This window comes from Aegilops tauschii, chromosome 5 (assembly GCF_002575655.3).
Source record: "Aegilops tauschii subsp. strangulata cultivar AL8/78 chromosome 5, Aet v6.0, whole genome shotgun sequence".
NCBI lineage: Eukaryota > Viridiplantae > Streptophyta > Magnoliopsida > Poales > Poaceae > Aegilops > Aegilops tauschii.
This window is the reverse complement of record NC_053039.3, coordinates 274,458,979-274,482,561: the sequence shown is the minus strand read 5'-3', so window position 1 is coordinate 274,482,561 and position 23,583 is coordinate 274,458,979. Positions and strand designations below refer to the sequence as shown.

Below are 23,583 nucleotides of genomic sequence, written 5' to 3'. Positions count from 1 at the left end.
GTGCTAAGCTAACGGAATCGGTCAAGTCAATCACGTCATTCTCCTAATGAGGTGATCCCGTTAATCAAATGACAACTCATGTCTATGGCTAGGAAACATAACCATCTTTGATTAACGAGCTAGTCAAGTAGAGGCATACTAGTGACACTCTGTTTGTCTATGTATTCACACATGTATTATGTTTCCGGTTAATACAATTCTAGCATGAATAATAAACATTTATCATGATATAAGGAAATATATAATACTTTATTATTGCCTCTAGGGCATATTTCCTTCAGTGGGCCCGTATCAAAACGTTATCCACTCGCTCACTCTCTCTTCTACCTCGCGAAGCACCTCTTCTCTCGTTCCCCTCTTGGCGACCGAAACCCTAAACCTAGGTCACCCTAAATCCCTCACCGGCGGTCCAGTAGCTGCGGCGGATCTGTAGGACTGCGGGCGTCGGGATGCGGTGGGAGTGGAGGTGATTATCCACCGTCTATTTCCCTCTGCTACAGCGCTAAAGGAGGCGGTGTCGACGATGGCGGCTGCCGGTGATTGTGGTGGTGCCAAAGAAGCATCCAGGCAGACGACGCAGACGACGGGAATGCAAAATCCAGCAGGGTAAGTTTCTTCTCCCAAGTTTCTTTGAATCTTGACCTGGATCTGTGTTCTGTTACTGTACATAGATTTACCCCGATTGAATGCGCTCTTAGTGGTTACTACATGCTTTTATCGTAGGATGAAACCAGAGAGAGATTTTCGTCTCAACTGTAGAATGGAGACCACTATCATAGGCAATGGTGGCACAAAAGGAGCCGGTACAGGCTTCACATTTCCTTTAGTGGTGGACAAAACATCAACATTTGTCCAATTTAGAGGTGCTATAAGTGATAAATAGCCATGGGGTATTTTTGATGCTGTAGAATTTAGATATTGGGACATGCAGAATACTGTATGGGTGCCAATTCAAAATGATGATGAGTTAGGGGTTATGTTTGCCACAAATGCTGAGAGCAATTCAGTGCACCTGGAAATTAATGTCATACAAAGGAAAAGAGGGGAAACAGAGAGCAGAGTAGCAAGATCTGCACCCAATCCTTCACAGCCTAGAAGCAATCAAACTAGTAGAAGGAAAGCAGCAGCTAGTAGAAGGAAAGCAGCAGCTACTAGTTCACAGTCTCAAAGGTGTGAATCTAGAGGAAGGAAATCAGCAGCTACAACTTCAGAGCCTGATAGCAGTCAGGCTAGAAGAGGAAACGGAACTCACAGCACAGTACAGCAACCAGGAACCCCAAGTGCCAACTTGCCTAGTCAACCGTGTCCTGAGTATAGCAAAGCAACAACAGATCCAATCATAGAAGAGGAATTTCCTGATGAAGTGCCCACAGACGATGAGGATGAAAGAATGCACCCAGAGTTTGTTGTTAGGAAACCACCTAATGAGGATGATGGTGAAGATTACATTCCACCCTCACAATTTGAGGAGACAGACTCTGATGAAAGAGAGGAGGACGGGGACATGGGATATTCTGAGACAGAGGATGAGGGTAGGCCTGATGTGCAGTATAACAGAGATGATCCTTCTTTAGCAGAAGGAACTATATTTTCAGATGTCATAGATTGTAGGAATGCACTTGCCACCTTTTCAATCAAGACCCAGAGTGAATTTATAATTGACAAGAGTGAGCCCAGTAGACTAACTGTTCACTGTGCTTACAAAAGGTGTAAGTGGAGGATGCATGCCTCCAGAATGAGAAATAGCACACTTTTTCAGGTAATACACTGTAGGACTAATGTAGTTAGTGTAAATAATAACTTTCCTTAGTAATAACTGTGCATTCATAATTGTATGGACTGTTGCTGACTATTACTTGTTGCAGGTTAAAGTGAACAAGACAGCTCACATATGCCCAAGTGTTACAAGGAGGCAAAGGCTCAGGTCTGCAAAGAGTAGGTGGGTGGCAGATGCTGTGAAGAACTGGGTGAGGGAGAACTCAAATATTTCAGTGCCAACTCTGCAGACAGACTTGAAAAAGAAGTATGGGGTGCAGCTCCCTTACATGAGAGTTTTTTATGGTAAGCAAATGGCACTGGATAACATCTATGGTAAATGGACTGATTCATTCCAACTCTTGTATACTTTCAAAGCTGAAGTAGAAAAGGCATCTCTGGTAGTGTGGTTAATATTGATAGACACACTGTAGAGTTTAAACTCAATGGACAGAAAAGGTACAAAGAGTGCTTTAGGAGAGTTTTTGTATCATTTAAGGCCTCTTGGCAAGGTTTTCTAGTTGGCTGTAGACCATATCTAGCAGTAGATGCAACAGCATTAAATGGAAGGTATAGAGGACAGCTTGTTAGTGCTTGTGCTGTAGATGCATGTAACTGGATCTTTCCAGTTGCATATGGAGTGCTAGAGACAGAGAACATTGAGAGTTGGACTTGGTTTTTCCAGAACTTGAAAGACCTAATAGGCCATCCAGAAGGATTGGTTATTCACACTGATGCCTGCAAGGGACTTGAGTCAGTTGTAGAAGATGTGTTCCCAGGTGTAGAGCACAGGGAATGCATGAGGCATCTTGCAGCTAATTTTAGTAAAAAGTTTAGAGGAAAATTCTTTGATGAGAACTTGTGGCCCTGTTCTTTGACCTACAGCTTGAAAAAGCACAAGTACCATCTCACTCAGTTGTACAGCAAGCAAGGTGTGCAATAGTACATAGAGGAGCACCACACTAAGTTATGGGCAAGGGCTCTTTTCAATGAAACTTGCAAGCTAGATTATGTTAACAATAATCTTGCAGAGTCTTTTAATTCAAAGATTAGAAAGTGGAAAGGGCTACACATTGTTGATCTGCTTGACAGAATAAGACAATACATAATGGAGAAATTTGACATTAGGCAAAGCATTGCTGCAGCAACATATGTTGGTCATGTAATAATTCCAAAAGTTATGAAAATGTTGCTTGCAAAATCAAAGGGGTTGGACATGACTGTAGTGAAAAGAAGTACACATGAGGCAGAGGTCACTACAGTTGACAGAGAAAAGAGGGAGCGGAGATATCCTGTAGACTTGAAAGCTAACACTTGTAGCTGCAGAAAGTGGCAAATTACAGGACAACCTTGCATACATGCACTATACTTCATTACATCAATGAGAGGTCCAGCCAGTGAGATTGACCAGTATGTGCACCCATATTACTCAGTACAAATGTTCAATGCAACATATGTTGAAAACTTGCCTGCAATGGAGGGGAAACAACAATGGGATGTAGTTGATCCTGGGTTCAAACTGTGTGCTCCAGTTCAAACAGGCCCCCTGGTAGACCTAGAAAGACCAGGATTAGGGAAAAGTCAGAAGGAAAAGGACTTGGGGGCAGGAGAAAGAAATGCCCTAGATGTGGCAGACTTGGTCACCATGGCAACAAGTGCAAAGAGTTAATTGACCCAACTTTTGGAGAAGAGGATGAGCACTGGGGTGCTGACAATGCACCTGAACACAATGATGTACTATTTGATACAGATGAACCTGCAGCAACAAATGAGGATGATGCAGTAGAAGAAACAGAAGCACAAGCAGATCTTGAAGATGATGCACCAGTTCCTGTAACTGATGCACCAGTTCCTGTAACTGATGCACCAACTGTAGCAAGTGCTGCAGGAACTACTATGAGGTAACCTGCTATTATAACTACAACTAATTGATTTATCTAACAAATTACTTCATTATTAACTAATAAAAGCTTGTGTTGTTACTTTTCAGCCCAAGGAAAAATTACAAAAGGCCAGCAGATAGAGGTGACAACCCTCTTTCACCAAAGAAGAAGTCGAAAGGCGATACGCTCACGACTGGTGGTTCTGTAACTGGAAGCAACCAGCTTAGCAGGTCTGCCTCTCCTAAGAAGGTGCCAGCTGATGCTAGGAGCACTAGGAGCAAGTCCAGGCTCTCTTCTAATCCTGCATGCAACACTAGGAGCAAGAGGGGAAACTTGTTGTGAAGCTTTGAACCATCTGTTTGTTTGAACTATTTAGTTGATGTTGTTGTGTGAACTATGTAATGGATCATGTTGTCTCATGTTGTGTGAACCTATGTAATGGATCATGTTGTCTCATGTTGCTGTGTGAATCTATGTAATGGATCATGTTGTCTCATGTTACTGTTGTCATACCTTGTTGTCGATGTTGGCATTTTGTTGGTATTATTTGGAATTGATCCTGGTCATAACTTGATGTTGTTCATCATTGATGTTGATCCTATTATACATTGTTGGTATCTTGAGTGACCACAATGATGCAGTATCATTGATCATTGATGTTGTCAACCACTTCCTCCGGCACGTATTACTTGTCGCTCAAATGGATGTCGATCATGTTTCGTTGGGACCATTTGATCGATGAGTAACATGGATTGGAGAGGTACAAACAAAAACAATAAGACAGAGAGAGATCACAAGATCCAACTGATGCTTTTCAATTGCTTTGTCTTTCGAAAAGATGCATAGCATCAAAGTTACACAACCAGGAACTACGCACATCATGAAAAAGTTCACAACATCAAGCTAATTTCTACTCAGTGCCAAACTAGCTTGTTCTCACTGACTAATAGGCATTCTTTGAACCAAACAAATATGATAGAATGCATATGCCAACAATTATCATCAAAAATGCCCATGTTTCCATCTGATCATGCTTCTTCTGCAACTGTAACTTTAACTTCTTCTTTTTCTCTCTGAGATGTGTCACCCTGTTCTCTAAACGATGAGCTTTGAGCCAACTTGCTTCTAGTCCATCATGTAGTGTCTCAAATGCACGCCCTACAAGATCTGGAGGAGGAGGGTCAACCCACACAGCCCATTCACATTCATCAGGAAGCTGCAACATAAAAAATATCGTCAAAATGCGATCTTGGCACCAATTTGTTGCAAAGCAGATACAATCCACCAAATTACATCAAGTGGGCATCCAAGAAAACGTCTCCCCGTGCTTGCTCCTCCCCAGGCGACACGGCGAGCGGGAACGAGCCCGTGCCCCGGGCACCAATGCTTGGAAAGCTTCTCAAGGCCGCAATAACTCGGATCCGGCATGTAGAACTCGGAGGAGAACTGCACTATGCCGACCCCATCGACCTACGAGAGAGCAAATCCTCAATTTTAGCTCAAACCCTAATGAGAAATCCGCGGGCGCACACAAATCAGAGAAGAATAACTTACCTCCACGGCGACAGAAGAGCTTGCGGACAACATGCGTGAGGTGCACATCCACGCGGCCTCACTGCCCGATCTCCAGAACGATGTCGTTCGTGTGCCGCCGGTGAATCACCTTGCTCCAGTCTGTGTGTGGTCGCGAGGTAGAAGAAACAGAGTGAGCGAGTGGATAACGTTTTGATACGGGCCCACATGTAAGAACCAGGGGCAAAATGTCCAACAGACGCCCAGTTACCGGTCAAAGACCATTGACCCGACGGAAACGGCCCGGAGGGGGATTTCTGTAAGGGCCACAGATGGAAGAGGGGTATTTTTTAGCATACCTGAAAACTAGGGGAAATCCCAGGTGGTGGCTCAAGTTAGGGGGAGAAATGGAATTGTCCCTATTCATAATATTGAAACCAAAAGATGCAGAGTTGATAATGATAGTGCAACTTATTTGTGGCACTGCCGTTTAGGTCATATTGGTGTAAAGCGCATGAAGAAACTCCATACTGATGGACTTTTGGAACCACTTGATTATGAATCACTTGGTACTTGCGAACCGTGCCTCATGGGCAAGATGACTAAAATGCCGTTCTCCGGAACTATGGAGCGAGGAAAAGATTTGTTGGAAATCATACATACAGATGTATGTGGTCCGATGAATGTTGAGGCTCGCGGCGGGTATCGTTATTTTCTCACCTTCACAGATGATTTGAGCAGATATGGGTATATCTACTTAATGAAACATAAGTATGAAACATTTGAAAAGTTCAAGGAATTTCAGAGTGAAGTTGAAAATCATCGTAACAAGAAAATAAAGTTTCTACGATCTGATCGTGGAGGAGAATATTTGAGTTACGAGTTTGGTCTTCATTTGAAACAATGCAGAATAGTTTCGCAACTCACGCCACCCGGAACACCACAGCGTAATGGTGTGTCCGAACGTCGTAATCGTACTTTACTAGATATGGTGCGATCTATGATGTCTCTTACTGATTTACCGCTATCGTTTTGGGGTTATGCTTTAGAGACGGCTGCATTCACGTTAAATAGGGCACCATCGAAATCCGTTGAGATGACGCCTTATGAACTGTGATTTGGCAAGAAACCAAAGTTGTCATTTCTTAAAGTTTGGGGCTGCGATGCTTATGTGAAAAAGCTTCAACCTGATAAGCTCGAACCCAAATCAGAGAAATGTGTCTCCATAGGATACCCAAAGGAAACTGTTGGGTACACCTTCTATCACAGATCTGAAGGCAAGACTTTTGTTGCTAAATTTGGATCCTTTCTAGAGAAGGAGTTTCTCTTGAAAGAAGTGAGTGGGAGGAAAGTAGAACTTGATGAGGTAACTGTATCTGCTCCCTTATTGGAAAGTAGTTCATCGCAGAAACCGGTTCCTGTGACACCTACACCAATTAGTGAGGAAGTTAATGATGATGATCATGAAACTTCAGATCAAGTTGTTACTGAACCTCGTAGGTCAACCAGAGTAAGATCCGCACCAGAGTGGTACGGTAATCCTGTTCTGGAGGTTATGTTACTAGACCATGACGAACCTACGAACTATGAAGAAGCGATGGTGAGCCCAGATTCTGCAAAATGGCTTGAGGCCATGAAATCTGAGATGGGATCCATGTATGAGAACAAAGTGTGGACTTTGGTTGACTTGCCCGATGATCGGCAAGCCATTGAGAATAAATGGATCTTCAAGAAGAAGACTGACGCTGACGGTAATGTTACTGTCTGTAAAGCTCGTTGCGAAAGGTTTTCGACAAGTTCAAGGGATTGACTACGATGAGACTTTCTCACCCGTAGCGATGCTTAAGTCTGTCCGAATCATGTTAGCAATTGCCGCATTTTATGATTATGAAATTTGGCAAATGGATGTCAAAACTGCATTCCTAAATGGATTTCTGGAAGAAGAGTTGTATATGATGCAACCGGAAGGTTTTGTCGATCCAAAGGGAGCTAACAAAGTGTGCAAGCTCCAGCGATCCATTTATGGACTCGTGCAAGCCTCTCGGAGTTGGAATAAACGTTTTGATAGTGTGATCAAAGCATTTGGTTTTATACAGACTTTTGGAGAAGCCTGTATTTACAAGAAAGTGAGTGGGAGCTCTGTAGCATTTCTGATATTATATGTGGATGACATATTGCTGATTGGAAATGATATAGAATTTCTGGATAGCATAAAGGGATACTTGAATAAGAGTTTTTCAATGAAAGACCTCGGTGAAGCTGCTTATATATTGGGCATCAAGATCTATAGAGATAGATCAAGACGCTTAATTGGACTTTCACAAAGCACATACCTTGACAAAGTTTTGAAGAAGATCAAAATGGATCAAGCAAAGAAAGGGTTCTTGCCTGTGTTACAAGGTGTGAAGTTGAGTAAGACTCAATGCCCGACCAATGCAGAAGATAGAGAGAAAATGAAAGATGTTCCCTATGCTTCAGCCATAGGCTCTATCATGTATGCAATGCTGTGTACCAGACCTGATGTGTGCCTTGCTATAAGTTTAGCAGGGAGGTACCAAAGTAATCCAGGAGTGGATCACTGGACAGCGGTCAAGAACATCCTGAAATACCTGAAAAGGACTAAGGATATGTTTCTCGTTTATGGAGGTGACAAAGAGCTAGTCGTAAATGGTTACGTCGATGCAAGCTTTGACACTGATCCGGACGATTCTAAATTGCAAACCGGATACGTGTTTACATTGAACGGTGGAGCTGTCAGTTGGTGCAGTTCTAAACAAAGCATTGTGGTTGGATCTACGTGTGAAGCGGAGTACATAGCTGCTTCGGAAGCAGCAAATGAAGGAGTCTGGATGAAGGAGTTCATATCCGATCTAGGTGTCATACCTAGTGCATCGGGTCCAATGAAAATCTTTTGTGACAATACTGGTGCAATTGCCTTGGCAAAGTAATCCAGATTTCACAAGAGAACCAAGCACATCAAGAGACGCTTCAACTCCATCCGGGATCTAGTCCAGGTGGGAGACATAGAAATTTGCAAGATACATACAGATCTGAATGTTGCAGACCCGTTGACTAAGCCTCTTCCACGAGCAAAACATGATCAGCACCAAGGCTCCATTGGTGTTAGAATCATTACTGTGTAATCTAGATTATTGACTCTAGTGCAAGTGGGAGACTGAAGGAAATATGCCCTAGAGGCAATAATAAAGTTATTATTTATTTCCTTATATCATGATAAATGTTTATTATTCATGCTAGAATTGTATTAACCGGAAACATAATACTTGTGTGAATACATAGACAAACAGAGTGTCACTAGTATGCCTCTACTTGACTAGCTCGTTAATCAAAGATGGTTATGTTTCCTAGCCATTGACATGAGTTGTCATTTGATTAACGGGACCACATCATTAGGAGAATGATGTGATTGACTTGACCCATTCCGTTAGCTTAGCACTCGATCATTTAGTATGTTGCTATTGCTTTCTTCATGACTTATACATGTTCCTATGACTATGAGATTATGCAACTCCCGTTTACCGGAGGAACACTTTGTGTGCTACCAAATGTCACAACGTAACTGGGTGATTATAAAGGTGCTCTACAGGTGTCTCCAAAGGTATTTGTTGGGTTGGCGTATTTCGAGATTAGGATTTGTCACTCCGATTGTCGGAGAGGTATCTCTGGGCCCACTCAGTAATACACATCACTATAAGCCTTGCAAGCATTGTGACTAATGAGTTAGTTGCGGGATGATGTATTAAGGAACGAGTAAAGAGACTTGCCGGTAACGAGATTGAACTAGGTATTGAGATACCGACGATCGAATCTCGGGCAAGTAACATACCGATGACAAAGGGAACAACGTATGTTGTTATGCGGTCTGTCCGATAAAGATCTTCGTAGAATATGTGGGAGCCAATATGAGCATCCAGGTTCCGCTATTTGTTATTGACCGGAGACGTGTCTCGGTCATGTCTACATAGTTCTCAAACCCGTAGGGTCCGCACGCTTAAAGTTTCGAGACGGTTATGTTATGAGTTTATGAGTTTTGATGTACCGAAGGTTGTTCGGAGTCCCGGATGTGATCACGGACATGAGGAGGAGTCTCGAAATGGTCGAGACATAAAGATTGATATATTAGAAGCCTATATTTGGATATCGGAAGTGTTCCGGGTGAAATCGGGATTTTACCGGAGTACCGGGGATTACCGGAACCCCCCGGGGGCTTAATGGGCCTACATGGGCCTTAGTGGAAATAGAGGGCAGCAAGGGGAGTGTGGGACGCCCCCCCCCCCAAGGCCCAAACCGAATTGGTTTCGGGCAAGGGGGGGCGGCCCCCTCTTTCCTTCTCCTCCTCTCCCTTTCCTTCCCCCTCTCCTACTCCTACTAGGAATAGGAGTCCTACTCCTAGTGGGAGTAGGACTCCCCCTTGGCGCACCTCTCCCTGGCTGGCCGCCTCCTCCCCTTGCTCCTTTATATACGGGGGCAGGGGGCACCCCAAACACACAACAATTGATCATTGATCTCTTAGCCGTGTGCGGTGCCCCCCCTCCACCATAATCCACCTCGATAATATCGTAGTGGTGCTTAGGCGAAGCCCTGCGTCGGTAGAACATCATCATCATCACCATGCCGTCGTGCTGACGCTCAAAGCTCGGCTGGATCGGAGTTCGAGGGACGTCATCGAGCTAAACGTGTGCTGAACTCGGAGGTGCCGTGCGTTCGGTACTTGATCGATCGGATCGTGAAGACGTACGACTACATCAACCGCGTTGTGCTAACGCTTCCGCTTTCGGTCTACGAGGGTACGTGGACAACACTCTCCCCTCTCGTCGCTATGCATCACCATGATCTTGCGTGTGCGTAGGAAATTTTTTGAAATTACTACGTTCCCCAACAGAGGTATGCAAAGTCCTATCATTTTTCTTTTTCCTTTTCCTTTTAGAAGGACTAGGTGCATCCGTATTAATTAATTGAGAGTCTTGTTCAATTCTTTTAGGGCGTCCCTCAGGATAGAGTGGTTCCTGAGTCATTCTACCTCCTCTAGTTACTACTCTAATAGCATGGTCATTCATATTATTATTCATTTCATCAAGCAATTCTCTTTGGGATTTAGCAACTTGTTCTAGCTGGGCTTGAACCATAGAGGCATGTTTTCTTACACCTCTAGCATCATTAGTGATTCTAAATAATATGTTACTCAAGTGAGCAATCATATGAGAGTTGTATTTTAATTGTTTCATAACATTCTCATTGAAGTGATCTTATTTTCTAATATAGTTATCGAACTCATAAAGGCATTGACTAGGATGCATATTGTAAGGGATGTCACTTTCATCAAATTTCGTTAAAGAGTTTACCTCTACCACCTTTGGTGGTGGCGTATCAAGTCCATGTATTTCTTCAATAGGCGGTAAATTTTTAACATCCTCTGCTTTAATACCTTTTTCCTTCATACCTTTCTTTGCCTCTTGCATATCTTCAGGACTGAGATATAAGATACCCCTCTTCTTCAGAGTGGGTTTAGGCGGTGGTTCAGGAAGAGTCCAATCATCATAATTTTTCAATATGTTATTCCGTAATTCCTCAGCTTGTTCAATACTTCGTTCCCTAAAAACACAACCAGCACAACTATCTAGGAAATCCCTAGAAGCATCGGTTAGTCCATTATAGAAGGTATCAAGTATTTCATTTTTTAAGAGGATGATCAGGCAAAGCATTAAGCAATTGGAGAAGCCTCCCCCAAGCTTGTGGGAGACTATCTTCTTCAATTTGCACAAAGTTAAATACTTCCTATAAGGCACCTTGTTTCTTATGAGCAGGAAAATATTTTTCAGAGAAATAGTAAATCATATCCTGGGGAATACGCACACAACCAGGAGCAAGAGTATTGTACCATATCTTAGCATCACCCTTTAATGAGAACGGAGATAATTTGAGGATATAATAGTAGCGAATTTTCTCATCATGAGCAAATAGGGTGGCTATATCATTTAACTTAGTAAGGTGTGCCACAATAGTTCAGTTTCATAACCATGGAAAGGATTAGATTCAACCAAAGTAATTAACTCTGGGTCGACAGAGAATTCGTAATCCTTATCAATAACAAAGATAGGTGAAGTAGCAAACTTAGGATCACATTTCATTCTAGCATTCAAAAAATTTTCTTTCAGTTTGCATAATAATTTTTTAAGATCATCTCTATCATTGCAAGTAAGAAAGTCTCTAGCTATTTCCTCATCCATAACATAACCTTCGGGTACCTTAGGCATTTCATATCTAGGAGAGCTAGGTCTAATCGGTGTTTCAAGATTTTCAATTTCAAGTACTTCATCAGTTTCAGCATTCTCAATATCTTTGGCTCTAGCAAGTTGTTCATCAATAAATTCACCTAGCGGCACATTATCATCAAGAATGGTACTAGCATCATCATGAGTATCATTAATAGCAGAAGTAGAATCATCAATAACTTGCGACATATCAGCATTAATAGCATGTGGTCGTGTTGCAAGTTTACTCAAAATAGAAGGTGAATCAAGTGCAGAGCTAGATGGCAGTTCCTTACCTCCCTCGTCTTAGAGGAAAAAATATTAGTCTTGGTATCCTTCAGATTCTTCATAGTGATAAATAGATGATAATCCCAAGTGACTCAACAAATATAGCTATGATCCCCGGCAACGGCGCCAGAAAAAGGTCTTGATAGCCCACAAGTATAGTGGATTGCAACAGTTTTCGAGGGTAGAGTATTCATCCCAAATTTATGACACAAGGGGAGCCAAAGAATATTTGTAAGTATTAGCAGTTGAGTTGTCAATTCAACCACGCCTGGAGATTAAATATCTGCAGCAAAACAGTGATAGCAATGATTTTGTAGCAAGTGTAACAGTAATAGCAGCAGTAGTAACTTAGCAAGAACAATATGTGGAAAATTCATAGGCATTGGATCGGTGGATTCGTTGGATGATATTCATCATATAAAAGTCATAACCTAGGGCGATACGGCTCTAGCTCCAGTTCATAAATATAATGTAGGCATGTATTCCGTAAATAGTCATACGTGCTTATGGAAAGAACTTGTATGACATCTTTTGTCCTACCCTCCCGTGACAGCGGGGTCCATAAGGAAACTAAGGGATATTAAGGCCTCCTTACAATAGAGAACCGAAACAAAGTATTAACACATAGTAAATACATGAACTCCTCAAACTACGGTCATCACCGGAAAGTATCCCAATTACTGTCACATTGGGGTTTACGGATCATAAGACGTAATAGGTGAATATGACTTGCAAGATCGGATCTAGAACATAGATATAATGGTGAAAACATAAATGGTTCAGATCTGAAATCAAGGCACCCGGACTCAAAGTGACAAGCATTAAGCATGGCAAAATTGTAACAACATCAATCTCAGAACATAATGGATACTGGGGATCAAGCCCTAACAAAACTAACTCGATTACATGATGAATCTCATCCAACTCCTCACTGACCAGTGATCCTATGAAGGAGTTACTCACTTCCGATGGGGAGTATCATGGAATTGGCGATGAAGGAGGGTTGGTGATGACGAAGGTCAAAGATCCCCCTCTCCGGAGCCCTGAACGGACTCCAGATCTGGCCTCCCGATGAAGAACAGGAGGTGGCGGCGGCTCCGTATCGTGAAACGCGATGAAACGTCCTCACTGATTTTTTTTCTCCGAAAATAGGTTTTATTGCGTCGGAATTAGGGTATGTGAAACCACCAGGTGGGCACAACCCACCAGGGCGCGCCAGAGGGGGGCACGCCCTGGTGTCTTGTGCCCAGCCAGGGCCCCCCTCCGGTGGTTCTTCGTGCCAGTATTTTTTACATATTCTGAAACAGTTATCCAAAAAGTTTTGTTCCATTCCGAGAACTTTTATTTCTGCACAAAAAACAACGCCAAGGTAGTTCTGTTGAAAACAGCGTCAGTCCGGGTTAGTTTCATTCAAATCATGCAAATTAGAGTCCGAAACAAGAGGAAAAGCATTAGGAAAAGTAGATACGAAGGAGACGTATCAGAGTGACGTTGGAGATGTGGTGTCCGGTGCGCGACCAGCCACTGCGACGTCACCCACCTGCACCTGCACTGCCGCCAACCTCCATGATTCCGCCGCGATCCTTCCCCGTGCTCCGTCTTTGCTGCTGGGAGACTCCAATCGCCGGCCCAGTCTCTCCTTCCCCGCCGGCTCTGCTGATGAGGTAGTCCTTCCCCGCCGGCTCTGTTGATGAGGTAGTCCTTCCCCGCCAGCTCCTTCCTCGCCGCCGACGCCTACTACTGCTGCTGCCCCCGCCGTCGACACCTACTATTGCTGCTTCGACCACCTGCAGCTGGTCTTTCTACTTTGACCACACGAACTCGCCTCGCCTCTGGCCGGCCTCCTTTGTCCCGCCTTTGCTGCTGCTGCTAGGTACGTACTCCTGCAAAATTGGAAATGTTAATTTGGAAACATTCAATCAGGATATGGCAAGATTTTGTTAATTTTGAAAACATGCAATCATGTTAATTATGGAAACATTCAATCAAGAAATGGCAAGGTTTTGTTAATTTTGGAAACATTCAATCGTGTTAATTTTGGAAACATTCAATCAGACAAAGATTTTGGCAATCGAAATTATTAGGGCATAGATTATGGACTCTCACCTGATCATCATCTATGGTCCTCCAGCTGAATTGCATAGATGCTTCAAGATGGCCCTCTACAAAAAGCAATAAGAGTTGATTACTACGTTTTGCGTAGTCACCAAAATGTCACAAAAAGGATAGGCTAGAGTTCAGACCTCCCAGCCTTTTGCATGTTTTGTTGTTCAAGGGATGCACCAGGAGATCTGCAATTTGAGGCTGAAAGTTTCAGAAATGAAAAGTTACTCTAATGGGCTATTGCAACTAAAATAGAAACAGTTAAATTAAAATGAGACTACCTTATGTTAAATGTCTAGTCCTCTAGTGGAATTAATAGGAGTATTTGTTTAGATGGTAGATTGATTAAGTTAAATGTCTACTCCTCTAGTGGAACAGTTTTGAGCCACTAACTGAAAATGTTCAGGTTTGAATTTATTTGGAATTATTTGGATTATTTGAATTTATTTGGAATTATTTTAATTTATTGAAATTGTTTGAATTTATTTGCATTAATCTGAATAATTTAGTCAAGGCCTTTGAATTTATTTGAATCTCAAAATTTGGTCTATCAAGGCCTTAGATGACCTGACAGAGAATGACAATAAATCCATGGGCAGAAATAGGAGTATGAATTAATGGGCAGAAATCCATTTGCCATCCAACAGATTATGTAGATATACCAAATGTTTACTACTCTCCTATAGAATTGAAGTTTCATCCATATAAGAACAAGTGAAGTTTCACCCATATAAGAACAGGTGCAAACAAAATAATGACACACAATTTAGAGAGCAAAAAAAGTGAACATTTCATGCTCTATATTGTTGACAGTATCCAAATCCTGTGTACTCCAAATTAAAAGTTCGGCAGATTATAACATTTCATAAATTATCCTTGAATTTACATTAACTTACCCTACAGAAAAAAGTGCATGAAGAAAAAGAAAAAGCAAGGTGGAATGGCCTGATACCTCACCACCAATAGCAAACTTACTAGTACCATCAGAACTGAATGACAAACATCGCTGAGGCTCAACTGATTGGAAGGAAAGGGTTCCATTTCTGATATCAGAAGCCTGAATACTGAAGAATGTCACAATATATTCTCTCAGTACATATTGGAAGGAAAGCATGTACAAAAACAGCAGCAAGAGGACAGAGCATGTACAAGAACAGTAGCCAGATGAGATAGTTTATTCCAAACCTCACGACCATATGTCATGTGGTTTTGATGCAGTGGCAACTACTCCAGCAAACACAGTGTTTTGGCTCCAGGATTAAATTCAGTTTGAAGTTACTAATAAAAACAATCCTTAAACAGAACCAAACATATGCAGATTACTGCTTGGTGTTTATTTAAACAGTTGCTACATTTCAGATTGCATCTGTTTCATAGATGCTACCAGAATTGTTCCAGATGAAACAAACCAGGACTGAATCAAACATTTGCTACTCACTTCAGTTAAGTTCAGTTAACACAGTATTGTTCACACAAAGACAGTTAAACAATTTTAAGTCAACTTGTGAGAGATAGCATTCAGAACTCGTGAGAGAGATATAGCGAATCAGCCTAACAATTCCATACAAAACGTGGAATCTATCAGGGTTCATGCTTCAATTTATGATTCGTTGGAGGAGTAGGGCAGCTCATAATTGTCAGGTCGACAACACCTCTTATTTTGTGATTTATAGATGAGGTCACTCTAATATGAAAATCCCTCCTTCTTTACTTCCAGATCAACTGAGCATGTTAATGACCACAAAATAAATAAATTCATACAAAGCTTGTTGCTGCCATAATTAAATAGTTGAATGAGATACTCCCTCTATTTCATAATGTAGTGCGTCCATGCTTTTGAAGATTTAACTTTGACCATAAAAAAATCAGTAAAACGATTTATGTATTATTGTCAAAGTTGAATCTCGAAAAGTATAGGCGCACTACAGTATGGAATGGAGGGAGTATTATACATCATAGGGCCTCGACGAAGGACCTTCTAGGGCAGAACCACGAATAGCCTAACCAGCCACTGTTTTTGCTGCCGCCCTCCATGTGCTCTTGTGGGTGAGGAATTCGGTCCAAAGCGTTTGACTCCAAATCAAACACAATAACCCATTGCTCATGCTTTCTTGTGTCGTGCTTCACAAAATATACACAATTTCTCCTAATGGCAGGGAAGTCCTTCGCAGAGAGCGCGAGGCCGTCACCCCGGCCCAAGAAGAGCGAGCAGTCGCCGAGATCCGTCACCTTCTCCCCTGGATGTTGAGGCGGTCGGCGGCCCAATCCGGGCGGTGCACCTCTACAAGGATCACGAGGCTGGGGCGTCCTTGTCCACGATACACCATGACGAGCAACAGCTGGTTGTCGCATGCCACCAGGATCCCCGGGGCCGGGTAAGCGGCTTGGATACCGCGTCCGCAGAGGAGTGTAGAGGGAGATAAGCCGCAGACGCTTGGGAGGATGCTGCTGTAGATCGAAGATGCTGAGTCTCATGCTCATGTCGGAGATGTAGAGCCTGCCTTGGTGGAAGGCTGCGCCGTCGATCCGGCCTATAGGGTGCTCGGGTTGTATCGTCCAGGCCGCGTCTCCAAGGGCGCCAAAAGAAGGGCATGTGCCCGATCTGTGCGCCCGGGATTTTCTGGCTCGCGATCGCCATCCAGCCCGCCGGCGAGGTGAGCGGGTCGCTGGAGAGGAATAGTTGGGCGACGGCTGACAAAGGCGGCAGAGGGATCTCGGCTTGGGAGAGGGGCTCCCAGAGGATCAGCAGCAGCGGCGGAGGCCGGCCGGGGCTAGGGCCCGGGAGTGCATCCTTTTTCCACCGCGGGGCAGCAAGGAGTGGTTAGAGACAAGGTTAACGGCGCTGACAGGGTTGCGGTGGCGGTCGTGGGCGGCGACGATCCACGGACGGCAGGCTGCGAGCGGGGCGGTGGACGCGCGCCAGTGGTAGCATACCTGGTGGATGTGGATTTGGTCTACGTCGGCGTGCAGACGGTTCGATACTTCATGTATAAGCTCCGCCGGCAGGGAGCTCCACCCGCCGCCGTGTCCTCTGCCTCCGCCAGCCATTGCAACAACCGACAACCGAGCGAGTCAGGGTTTCCGTTCCTCTAAAGCGTCTCAAACGTGGTCTTTATTTATTGACGAGGCGAGTCGGCTTCCCTCCACTACGTATTGATTTTGTGAGAGATACTAGCCAGAACAATTTTAAGTATACACAAAATCAATAAAGAACTTGGTCCCACGCATAAGGAATTTTCACTAAATTTGCCTGTTGCCTCAGCCTCTAAATATATTTAGCGGCCTACATATACGTTTTGTACTGCAGCAACCCTCGGGTAGAGTTGCTTCCTTGCTAGCGAGATAGACAACATCATAGGCACAAACCAAACAGTGCTCAGAGATAGAAACAACCACGAACGAGAAAGCAAGATAAATTCAGTGACAAGCAGACGATAACTTAAACAAAACAACCAATCCATGCAAATAAAATAGCCAATCCATGGGAAGCCTAAAAGACTAGTTCAACTACTGGCAAAAGCTAAGTCTCCAATAAACCAAGTCATTTTCAGTCTAGATAAGTTTGATATGGTGCAAAAGTTGTCGCCGTGGAGCTTAGGAAGAGATGAGGCCGTCATTCAGCGAGAGCGAAGCCAGCTGCTGCTCAGGGGACTGGTTGGTGTGCTGCTGAGCGCTGCGGAGAACCTCCATGGCTTCGGCGACCTTGGCCTTGAGAGCGTCTGGCGACTCAAGCAGGTGAAGCACCTCGGTCTGATCCATCTCCAGAAGCATGCCGGTCACCTTGGCAGCCTGGTCGTGCTCCAGCTGATCAACAAGAGGGTACAAGTTCTCGCCAAGCATCTGCAGCAACAAACAAAACAAGGTCAAGCTCAACAAACACATCTTTCCTAACAAAACAATACAATACCTAGAGAGCCTCGTCCACGTACCATTCTTTGCGTCTCTGGGGGTGAATTGGCAAGTGCAGAAGCCAATGCCCCAATTGGAACTGGCTGTGACGCACCGGCATCTCTCATAGGCATCCCTCCCATCTCATATGGGGATGTCATCACACCCCCAACACCATGCATAGCAGGATCAGGCATGCCACGGCCGGTCGGATAGCGGTAACCACGACCACCACCCCTACCCATCATCTGCAATAATAATTAGATTTTAGACCCTCTAAAACAAGACTGATTGTTGAATGGCTCAAAAAACCCCTAGGAAAATATGGCATATTGAAGAGAAATGAAGCAATATCTGCAGGTTACCTGCTGCTGACCCATCTGCATGGATTGCTGCATTCCTCCAGCACCAGCTCGCCTACCAGCTGGGCGTTGTGGTTGTTGTCCTTGCTGAACCATAGGCATCATAAAGTTTGGCATTGGAGCACCACCTGGCCTCATTCCAGGCATGAAAGGTTGCTGGAAGCCAAATCCAGGCTACAAAAAGACCACACTTTGTCAATCCATAATGATTGTACAAATATCATGTGTGATATTAAACAAGGAAATTCTAGATCTACATGATGGAAAACCCAAAAGCAAATTGCACTGTTTCCTGATGAAAACTTCGTTATCCTAACAGAAGTATTTATGGCCACGTTGCTGTATTTTACAACAAAATGATAAAACCGCACCATGTCAAAATGCCAACAATGAGAAAATATTGGTAATGACCTTTCATGCTAAAGCAATGGTACATGCTTGCTTGAGAAAATTTATATGCCTAACATAATAATGTTATGAAGTGTAGGTTCAAATCTAGCAAGCTAACAACATAATATTGACAATGAGAATTTTTTTTTGACTCAACTCACCTGTGGGTTAATAAACGCTGGTGGCTGGCCATAGAACATTTGCTGACCAACTGGAACACCAGGAGGTAACATTTGCATACGAGGACCAACAGTTTGAGCCATTGGAACAGGGCGCATTTGTGAAAACTGTGCCTGCAACGAACAACAGTTAGTGACAGAAAATTGAACTACAGCAGAAAAGCACCATGAATGACCAAATAAATTGCTTGGAAACCATGTGAGCGAAGAAAGTTTTCATAAAACACCACAATTCTATCGACTGTTGACAGTCAAAACATACTTAAAAATGCACATGATGGAACATTTAGCTGGTAATACTGAACTTAAGTATCATGAGAAAGCACTAGGTCCACAAATTGAACAATAAGTGCCATCAGATTGTCTAGGTGTTCATCTCAGTAGGTTTTGCTGAAAAACTAGGTGAGCAAATACTATACAAGCATATATATCAGGAACATCAGTCATATAAAATACAATTTCACTCACAGAAGTTCTTACCTGCAGCCTAGCTTTCCTATCTTCTTTGCGCTGTGCGAGTGCAACATAAAGTGGTTTATTGCCAACCATCTTGTTGTTCATTTCAGCAAGCTAACATGGGACATTGTAAGAAAGAATAAATAACTTTAGGAACCAAAAATAATCAGAAGCACAAATTAAATCATACTTATTTACACAAGTACAGCTCAAGCTTACAGCTCGGGAAGCATCATCAGCAGATTTAAAAGCGACAAATCCAGAACCTCTGCTAGCGCCGTTTGAATCACGCATAACCTGTGACAAAGAGTTTCAATTAGTAGCACATGTGGGAAGCATAGCATCATGTATAGATCAGCAGCTGAGAATTTAAACAAACCTTGCAGGAAGTAATAGTTCCGAACTCAGCAAAAAGTTCTCGCAACTTTTCATCGTCAACAGTATCATCCAAGTTCTTCAGATACAAGTTGGTGTTTTGATACTTATCCGCTGCCTCTTGAAGGTTCTTTTCAAACTTCTCTTTCAATTCCATCTCCCTTTCTGACTTTTTCTGCGCTCTTCCAACATACCATTCCTTGTCACTAAATTTCTTGCCATTCAAATCTTGAACAGCCAGAGCAGCTTCATCTGGACTTTCGAAATTCACAAATCCAAAACATTTGGATCTTCCATCCCCATCCCGCATTACAACAACACTTGTTATTGCTCCAAACTTCCCAAAGATTTCCTTCAAGTCATCTTCAGTGGTAGTCTCAGCTAGGTTCTTAACATAGACATTATTGAACTTGACATTGCCGGGAGAGTTATCTCTCTCCTGCTTACGAACAAAAGGCCCAACATACACCTTCTTGTCATTCATAAGCATCCCATTCAGTTTCTCGATAGCAGCATGAGCAGCCTCATCCCGCTCATACTGAACGAAGCCATAGCCCTTTGATTCCCCAGCAGGATCTGTTGCAACTTTACATGAAAGAATGTTTCCAAACACACAAAATGTGTCATACAAAGCTTTGTTGTCAATTGACTTGTCAAGATTCTGCAGAAGATGGAAGGACAAGATAACAGGTTAGATAAATATAGTAGCGCCACAACAATAAGAGTCAATAATTGCATACTGAATATTGCACGCACCTTAATAAATATATTTGCTGTGCCACTCTTGCGCAAGCTGGGGTCACGGTTAGAATACATTATCCTGATAGGCCTCCCATTGATAGGAGTGAAGTTGAGCATTTCAAGAGCCCGTGCAGCTGCAAGATATTTCAAAATCAGTATGAAACCACTAAAAGGCCTTGCAGATATACAACAAGAAAATATGCATGGAAGTGGTTCTATAAGGCAATATATATATATATATATATATATATATATATATATATATATATATATATATATCAAGGAGAGAGTGAACCATGGAAACATTTGATCAAATGTAGAAACTTCCCAAGGACAACACCAGCTATTATTCCACAAACAGTTACCTAGCTTTAAATATCATCTTCGCAGGAGCAAAGCTACCAAACACAAGCATTCAGTAAACATAGTACAAGCTTAAATAAATGTATTTGTGTTACTTTAGTAAACACACCCCAGGATTGTAGACACCACATGCCTGGGATAAAACAGCAAAAGCGTAAAAACAGTAGGATCAGAATCAACTATAGTCCTATTGGTCACATTCATAAACTCATTCATAAACTACAGTCCAAACTTTCCAAACACGTGAATAACAATTTTTGTAACCGTTCATCGACCGCCGAACCAGTAACTACCTCAGAGGAAGACAAAATTGGCAAACAAACCAGCCACCATGAACTAAAAGCCAAAACCACCATTCCAAAACCGCCTCAAAACCCTGGTGCAGCAACAAGACTTTGCCGCCGGCACCACTACATGCAGGGATCTCATCCTGCAGCTCTCCCGCTCGCTCACACACTTTTCTCACTCTTCTTCCTCGCCCTTCACCATCCACCCTTTCTCCCTCACCCTTCATCCACAACCAGCCCTTCGCGCTGCAGAGCCTTGTTCCAAGGACGAGGAACTAAAGAAACCTATATGCTGGCCACCAAGCTAGCACAGCACCCTATTTAACTTTTGATTCTAATGTGCGTACGCTCCACAAATTTAATTAAATAACCCCAGGATCGTGGACACCAACTAGCTGCGAGGTCAGGATAAAATCCCAAAAGAGGAAAAGGAGCACATTTATACATAGTTCAGCAAAAAATGTCGACCAGAGTCCAAACTTCCAAATCAAGTGACACCGTGTTATAAGCTGTGAACCACCAACCGCCAAATCCCTAACTGCCTCAGCCACCGCCTGAACAATCTAACAGAAACCACCAACGAACGCAACCGCATCGAAACAAAAACAAATCCGACAGCTTCATGCAATGAGCGCGAAAAAGACTAATTCGACCGGTAACCTAGCAGTGCAAAAAGCGCTAATCGCCGACGTGGGGAACGGGGAAGGGCTGGCTCACCGTCGGCCGGGGTGTTGTAGTTGACGTAGGCGTATCCGAGCGACTTCCGCGAGGTGACGTCCCTGCAGACGCGCACGGAGACGACGCCGCCGATCTGGGCGAAGACGTCGAAGAGCTGCGCGTCCTGCACGCTCACGTCAAGGTCGCCCACGTACAGCGATGTCGCCGGGAACGACGACGCCGCCGCTGCAGCCGCAGCGGCCGCCGCGGCCGGGGAGCCGCCCTCCGACGCCGAACTCGCCGCCTGCGCCGCCATCACCGATCGAAGGGTAGATTTTTTTTCGTGATTTTGCGGATTTTTTTTGAGGTATTTTTTGGTTTAGGGTTTGATAAGAGTTGGGGGCCTGGCTCCCAACTGCGGCGTGGCGAGAGAGGAGAGGGAGGAGGCGGCGGCGGAGGGGGAAGAAGGCTATTTGTACCCCCGCGGCAAAACCCTGGTGGCGCCCGGCCGTTGGATGGGGAGCGGGCAACCTTGGACGGCCGTGATCGTGCCGGGGGTCGCGCGTGCACGTGTCCGGGGCCGACGGTATTCAGGGTCGATGAGCGAGAGCTTCGGATAAAATCCCTGTGTTTTCCAAATGTTTTTCTGAATAATTTCGAAATGAAATGTGTTATTACATGTAAATACGTCTTACTCCGTCTGTGAATTTAAAATATCTTATATTTGTTTACAGAGACAAGGTCTGCAATGTAATCATTTGTTGCGAGGTTAGCCGTGATGCTTTTGTTTACAGCAGACGGCGGAGTAACTTCTCTTGCTTCTTCCCGGCATTGCTCTTCGCTTCTAAAATGAAATATTTATCAAAAGTATATGGTGAATGAATTCGGTTACGACCATTAACAACAGAAAAATGCCTGGAAGTATTTCTTTTAAGTGCTTTAATTGTTGTACTCTTACAGTATTTATGATATTTGGTGACTCGTTGCTCCTGTGAGTATGGTTTGACATTGATTATAGAAAACAACAAAATCAATATGACTTGACTAACGGTATATTGCGATATGGTTGTTTTGCATTGAATAGTTGAATTGGAGTTATTTCCTTTCTCAGTTTTTCATAATGTGTAAACATGATAACTTGTTCCGAGCAAGTTGCCAGCATGTGATTTCATCATGGCTGGATTTTAGACACAAAATGTTGATTATGAGTGTTATTTAATGATGCTAGATTCATAAATTAATTTTTAGAAGTGTGAGCACAACGAAAGCCAGCTCGTATCACATATATTGGTTATATAGATTCGTGAACCTATTGGCGTAGATGATTAAATGAAATCACTTACTACCTTAAGCAACAATAATATTAAAAAGTGTGTGACAACATTAATTCGAGTAAACTTCATGTCTTCGTGCCTCCACACGTGGTATACCATGTCTTGCATATGCGAATATGGATTCTTTCACGCAGTAGCGGAGCTAGCGGAAGATCTCGGGGGTGGGGGCGGCAAACAAAAAATATGCATCTTTGGGGGCCAAATGACTAAACACTTCTTAATTTAACCCTCTATAATTTTTTTCCTTCACTAATTAGACTACGGCCTACAGCTAGGAGGCAGTGGCACCCCAGAACTGCACGTAGCTCCGCTGCTGCTTTCACACACACGACATGAGAGGAGGAAGTAGTCTCAGATCAGACAGTATAAAACAAACATACATTAAATACAAAGTAGTTGCACTTTTTAGAAGCAAAAAGTAGTTACAGATATGGTGCATGAACTATGAAGTTACAGACATGTTTAACTTTTCCTTCCCTATCCCTTGACGGCTAGAGCAAACTCTCCCCTTTAGGCTTCGCCGACGAGCCCGTGGATTCGTCTCCCCTCTGCCTGCCGCTCTGGTGGTCGGTGGCGAAGAGGGGAATCCCGGTGCCTTCGCTCAAGTTAGTAGTTTAGGTTACAGTTTTTTAGTCCTCACATGTGTGGCGCTCAGACGGATGGCGATGCTTCTTCATCGAGTTTGTCTTTCAGGCTCCGATCCTCCTCGGTTTGTCCATATGAACATAGTAGACGGAG

At 43.4% G+C, this 23,583-nt stretch overlaps 1 protein-coding gene, 1 long non-coding RNA gene and 1 pseudogene across 2 annotated transcripts; all 3 read right to left on the bottom strand.

Annotated features, from left to right (window-relative positions):
• Nucleotides 1–13,502: 13,502 nt before the first annotated feature.
• Nucleotides 13,503–14,051, bottom strand: LOC109767083 (uncharacterized). The gene is made up of 3 exons (XR_012184674.1): nucleotides 13,954–14,051; nucleotides 13,817–13,872; nucleotides 13,503–13,593 (listed from the first exon to the last, which is right to left on the bottom strand). It is a non-coding gene; the product is annotated as an uncharacterized lncRNA (long non-coding RNA).
• A 1,617-nt stretch (nucleotides 14,052–15,668) lies between these two features.
• Nucleotides 15,669–16,929, bottom strand: LOC141023390 (uncharacterized; annotated as a pseudogene).
• A 300-nt stretch (nucleotides 16,930–17,229) lies between these two features.
• LOC109733739 (polyadenylate-binding protein 8) lies at nucleotides 17,230–21,954 on the bottom strand. The gene is made up of 9 exons (XM_020292956.4): nucleotides 21,572–21,954; nucleotides 20,220–20,338; nucleotides 19,468–20,124; nucleotides 19,308–19,385; nucleotides 19,113–19,202; nucleotides 18,615–18,746; nucleotides 18,067–18,237; nucleotides 17,743–17,949; nucleotides 17,230–17,653 (listed from the first exon to the last, which is right to left on the bottom strand). Exons 1-9 carry the CDS (start codon nucleotides 21,825–21,827, stop codon nucleotides 17,408–17,410), a joined length of 1,956 nt encoding a protein of 651 aa, XP_020148545.3. The 5' UTR covers nucleotides 21,828–21,954; the 3' UTR covers nucleotides 17,230–17,407.
• Nucleotides 21,955–23,583: the final 1,629 nt, after the last annotated feature.